The 5,340-nt window shown below is 64.7% G+C and overlaps 1 protein-coding gene across 1 annotated transcript; it reads right to left on the bottom strand.

Annotated features, from left to right (window-relative positions):
• Nucleotides 1-1,110: 1,110 nt before the first annotated feature.
• MMP9 (matrix metallopeptidase 9) lies at nucleotides 1,111-5,091 on the bottom strand. Its single transcript, XM_042833472.1, has 13 exons — nucleotides 4,981-5,091; nucleotides 4,549-4,787; nucleotides 4,099-4,247; nucleotides 3,765-3,893; nucleotides 3,509-3,682; nucleotides 3,263-3,436; nucleotides 2,975-3,148; nucleotides 2,728-2,883; nucleotides 2,346-2,574; nucleotides 2,079-2,218; nucleotides 1,836-1,986; nucleotides 1,649-1,752; nucleotides 1,111-1,499 (listed from the first exon to the last, which is right to left on the bottom strand). The coding sequence occupies exons 2-13, from the start codon at nucleotides 4,698-4,700 to the stop codon at nucleotides 1,390-1,392; spliced, it is 1,842 nt and encodes a 613-aa protein (XP_042689406.1). The 5' UTR covers nucleotides 4,701-4,787; nucleotides 4,981-5,091; the 3' UTR covers nucleotides 1,111-1,389.
• Nucleotides 5,092-5,340: the final 249 nt, after the last annotated feature.

The raw sequence follows: 5,340 nt of genomic DNA, 5'->3' as shown, positions 1-5,340 counted from the left end.
ACCCGCACGCCCCGATGCTGCCCGGTGCGTCATCCCCAATGGTCCCACTGTCCCCTGGATGGAGATGGGCACGAAGCGCACCCCTGGGGGAGGCCTTGCCACGTTCCGAGCTCTGCACTCCGCACCCCTTTCCCCCAGCCCTCCAGTCCCACTCTGAGCCTCCCGGGAACCCCGAGCCCGGAGCCGCTGAATCGGGGTGCCCCGACGACCCCGCCCCGCGCACCCCTTTGTGCCGGCCCTGCCCCGCGATCCCTCCCCGCCGACCCTCCCCACCGGCCGTGCCCCGCAGCCGCCGCCGCGCTCACCTCTACCATCGCGGCCGTGCGGACGGCTCTCCCCCTCCCCGCGGGACGCGCCCCGAGCCGCCGCCGGGCCCTCGCGGGGCAGCGCGGTGACGGTGAAGCGCCGGCTCATGGCCCCGCCGCCACAAGTGGCTCCGGGCTCCGGCTTGCGGGTGCGCGGCCGCCGCCGGGCGCTGACCGGGGTCCTAGTGCCCGCAGCACCGCCCGCCGCGCCGCCCCGCTCGGCGAGGCGCTGCCCGGCGCGGCCCGACGGGACGGACTGGGGGCCGCCCCTCCCCTCCCCGCCCTGTCCCGCCCGACACCGCTGTGCCCCGCAGGTGCTGCCGCACGGGGGTGCTGGGACCGGACCTCGGTGCCGGGCGGCCGACGGGACGGGACGGGGGCCGCACTCCACCAGATTTTTTTGCCCGCCGCTTCTGCGGAACCATGGCCTCTAATTATAGCCCTGATGCTGCGGCCGCCCCGCCCTGCCACGGACCCGGGCAGCCCCCGCGCCGCCGGGCTCGAAGGGGCGGGCGGGGCTGGGCTGCACTTGGAGGCGCGGGGAACGGGACGGGAGCCGGGCACGGAAGGGTGGGGATGGAGTCACATCTTCCTCTGGGGTATGGCTGCAGCACCGCTCGCAGCCCCCTTTCTCCCCGCACCCCCCCAGGCCCGTTCCCCGCGCTGACTGAGCACTCGGAGGCCGCTTCCAAAGGACGGTTTTTATTACAAAGGTGCAGGTTGCGGCTGGCAGAGCCGGCGGTAGGCGGGGGCGGCGCGGAGCTCCGCGTCCCTGCCCGCCGAGGCCGACCCAGTGTTACTGGCTCAGGAGAAAACAAAGTCATTACAAATCCGTGTGCAGTTTGCACCGGGCTAACGTCTCTGGGCAGCAGAACTGGCGCGAGTCGCACTCCCCAGATGGGCAGCCCCTGGTGGGAGCCAGGAGCACTTGCCCCCATCCTCCCTGTAGGGAGACTACAAGCCCTGGCACGGCAGGGGGGCAACCCCACAGCTGACCCACGGCTGCCCCACAGCACTCCTGGGCTGTAGGGGGACCGGCTGGAGCAGCAGGCAGGAGTGTGACACCAGAGCAGCTGCTCTGCTCCTAGTGCTGGGGGCACTGCAGGAGGTCATATATGATGTAGCCCACGCGGTCCACCTGGTAACGTGGGGTCATCCTCCAGTAGAAGCTGTCCCGGCAGAAGTGGTACTTGTCTGGGGGAAGGAGGCAGCGAGGTGAGACAGTGGGAAAATGCGAATGGTGCAGCTGCTGCCCAGGCGAGGAATGGGGGAGACTAGCCTTGGGGGGGGGGGACTGAGGGCAGCACGGGGGTGACAGCACCGCCATGTGGGTCCCTGCTCACCTTGGTACAGGAAGACATTACGTGCATCAAGGGGGACACCGGTAAAGACATCATCAGTGGCACGAGGGTAGCCTTTATCCACTGTCTGGACCTTCACGTCCAGCCTGCAGGGAAAGCGAAGCACCCAGAGCTGCATTGAGCCACCTGCTGCACTGCAGGGCTGGGGCTGCTGGCCTGAGCCACTCACCTCCAGTAGTGCTCCCCACTGAAGAGCAGCACTTTGCCACGTCCCCGCTGCAGGGCCCCTGTGATGCGCCCGGCCTCCTTCCCAATGCCCAACTTCTCAATCCCACGGGGGCCCACTGCATTCTTGCCAGAGAACACCCAGAACTGCCGCCCTGTGTGGAGCACGTAGGTGTCAGATGGCCCTGGATGCCCCAAGCAGCACCCTACATGTGGTGCTGAGACACGGGGTCAGGGCAGGGCTCACCTGCAAAGAAGAAAACCCTCTTGGTGAGCACATCTTGGAACGCAGCATCGATGACAGCCGGGAGGCCGGGCCAGGAGTCAGCAATAGAGAAGGCGCCCTGAGTGCCTGATTTCCAGAAGGACGAGTGGGTCCAGTATTTCCTGGAGGGAAAAACCACTGCCCTGACAACCTCAACAAGGCAGAGTCTTGTGCCCCCCCGGCAGCCCTGGTGAAATGCTGCCCATCACCCTGGCACTTGCTGTGGATGAGCCAGGAGCTTCTACTCACCCATTCTTGAAGAAGTGCAGCTCTCCATTGATTTCAGTGATGGCATCGAAGTTCTTCTCTTTGCAGGCATCCCGGCTGGGGTCCACGGGGCTGGGCTCAGCTGTGGGCTCCGGCGTCTCCTCCTCCTCCTCTTCTGTGGTGGAGGCACTGCCAGCTTCGGTGGGCATGGGCTGGGGCTCCTCGGTGGGCAAAGGTGCTGGGGGGGTGGGCTCAGGGCCAGAGCCACGACCTGAGTGGGCAGGAGGGAGCATGAGGGTGCAGAGAGCAGGACCTTGCAGGACCCATCCCAGGAACGTACCCAGGGCACTGCCAGCCGGGTGCCCTATGGCACTGCACCAGAGATCCATGCCCATGGTGTGCCAGCTACAGAGGGACCACTCACCATAGAGGTACTGGATGCCCTGGACATCATCCTCATGCAGCTGGAAGTCCTGGACGTAGCTGTACATGGGGTACATCAATGCCTCACGCACACTGGAGTGGTCCAGCCCCAGAGAGTGCCCAAACTCGTGGGCAGCCACCAGGAAGATGCTGTAACCTGGGAGGAAGCAGCATCCTCAGTTCCTGGACAGATGGACACGCTGCTGGGGACTGCAGCCATGCAAGGCCTCCAGCACACAGGCCAGTACCTCTGTCCGGGCAGAAGCCCCACTTCTTGTCGGTGTCGTAGTTGCTGGTGGTGGCACACCAGAGCTTCCCATCCTGCCGGCCCTGACTGGTGCACGTGCTGTAGGACTGCCCCAGGAAGGTGAAGGGGAAGACACACGGGTCCCCTTGGGAGTTGCCACCGATGACTGCCGTGTCTGCAGCACAGCATCAGTAGGGTTGCCTGTATGCCTTTGCACCCACCCTGCGCCACGGCTGGGACCCCGCCAGCCCCACACCCCACAGGACTCCACCACCCACCCCACTCGCACCTCGGTTGGGGCAGAAGCCATATTTCTTGTCCTGGTCAAAGTTGGCTGTGGTGGCACACCAGCGGTAGCCGTCAGAGCGACCGTCCGTGGTGCAGGTGTCATAGGAGGTGCCATCAAAGATGAAGGGGAAGACGCAGGGAGACCCATCGCTGTTGCCACCATTGGTGTAGAGCACTGCAGGGGGAGAAGGGGTGAGAACAGCCGCAGTCCCACGGGGCTGTGCAGCCTCCAGCCGGTGCTACTCACGCTCGCTGGGGCAGAAGCCGTAAGTCTTGTCAGCATCGTAGCTGGCGGTGGTGGCACACCACAGCATCCCGTCTGTGCGGCCTTCTGTGATGCACCGGGAGTAGGATTGGCCCTCAAAGATGAAAGGGAAGTGGCAGCTGGCCCCATTGGCATTCCCATAGCGGGTCTTCACCTCTGCAGGGAGAGGATGTACTCAGTGGGACGGGGCGAGACAGGCGCCGTGAGCCCCCATGACCCCACTGCACCCTCCTCTTACCCAAGCCAGTTCCCAGAGTCCAGAACTCATCATCATCGAAGTGGGCATCGCCCTGAATCCCGTTCCCCGGGGGAAAGGCGTGGGCCAGGAGCCCGTCCTTGCCATCAAAGGGGTATCCATCACCATGCTCTGCAGGGACAGGTGCCATCAGAGCCATATCACCCCTCAGGTACATGGACCACAGGCACTGCGTGCTGCCTTTACCTGTGGGTGCCTGGAGGCAGAGCCCTGTCTAGGGAGAACCCTGCAAGCACCACGAGGGGATGGGCATATTTCCAGTCCCTTCCTGGAAGCTGTGCCTGCTCCCACCCCCCAAACAGCCCCAGGACATCACCTTGGCTGCCGAACATGATCATGATGTCAGCCTCGCCGCTGTAAATCTGGGTGAAGGTGAGGGGAGTGACATCACTCCACACCTTGAACGCCCGCTGGAAGGCATCATCTATCACAGCACGGTCCAGGTCGGGGGAGTAGTTCATCACCCTGCAGGTGAAGGCTGCAGCTCAGCACTGTGACAGCGGGGTAAGAGTGACCTGGCTCTGACCACATGGTGGGGATCTGTCCCAGCCCCACAGGGGACAGCAGTGCCATGCAACCCGGCAGGCACTGACCAGGGCCCTGGGGTTGGCTTGGGTATAATCTTGGGCACTGCAGAGCAGCTGCTGACAGCTGTGCTGTGCTGATCCCAGCTGGCTGACAGCACGGGGTGAGAGCGCTCCTGCCTGTCTCCATCCCCTGGTGTCCATCACCCTCTGGGCACATGGCTCCCATCTCCCAGACTCACCGGTACGTGAGGTCCATATGGTCCCATTTGAGCTCCCCCTCGAAGGTGAGGAAACCCCCCACATCAGGCACCCCACAGCGGGGGGCTCGCATGGCTTCCAGGGTGCTGGCATCCAGCTCCCCTGTCTCCTCCAGCCCCAGTTGCTTCTGCATCCTGCGCAGCGCTTTGGCCAGGGACACGTGCTTGCTGCTCCTCTTTGCCTCTGCCTCCTGGATGTAGCCGAAGCGCAGCAGATAGCTCTGGGGAGGAAAGGCAGCCGGAGGGGCTCAGCAAGGCAAGAGGGGCTCGGGAGCAGCTCCCCGCACCGCATCCCCGCTCTGTCCCAGCCCTTGCACCTCCAGGCAGATGGCGGCCCCCAGCCCAGCCTGCAGCCCCTCAATGTCTCAGGCTGGGCAGTGGAAAGGGGCCGCACTGGGGCCACACTGCCCTCACCTCCGCCAGCTCCACGTCTGATGGGGCGCTGAGCAGCTCCCCTGGGAAGGTGATGACCGCTTGAGGCTTGCTGTGCAGCGGGGCGGCGCGGCAGAGAGCCAGCAGTGCCAGGGCGAGCGGGGCCAGGAGCAGCCCCATGGTGCAGCAGAGGAGGATGAAGCTGTGCCCGGTGCTGCTGCTCCGCTCCTATTTATGCTGTGGGGAGGGCAGTGAGTCACTCTCAGACCCTCAGCCCTGAGGACTCACACTCCCTTCCCACGGTGACGAAACGCACACTCAGGCTCCTCCGTTGTCTGCTTTAACTGTTTCATCACCTTGTTTACTAAACACGCCGGTTCCGGTGGTCATGCAGGATATGAG

Source organism: Centrocercus urophasianus, unplaced genomic scaffold (genome assembly GCF_019232065.1).
Source record: "Centrocercus urophasianus isolate 14NV4802_14NV808 unplaced genomic scaffold, USGS_Curo_1.0 seq_419, whole genome shotgun sequence".
NCBI classification, from domain to species: domain Eukaryota; kingdom Metazoa; phylum Chordata; class Aves; order Galliformes; family Phasianidae; genus Centrocercus; species Centrocercus urophasianus.
This window is presented reverse-complemented; position numbering and strand designations above follow the sequence as displayed.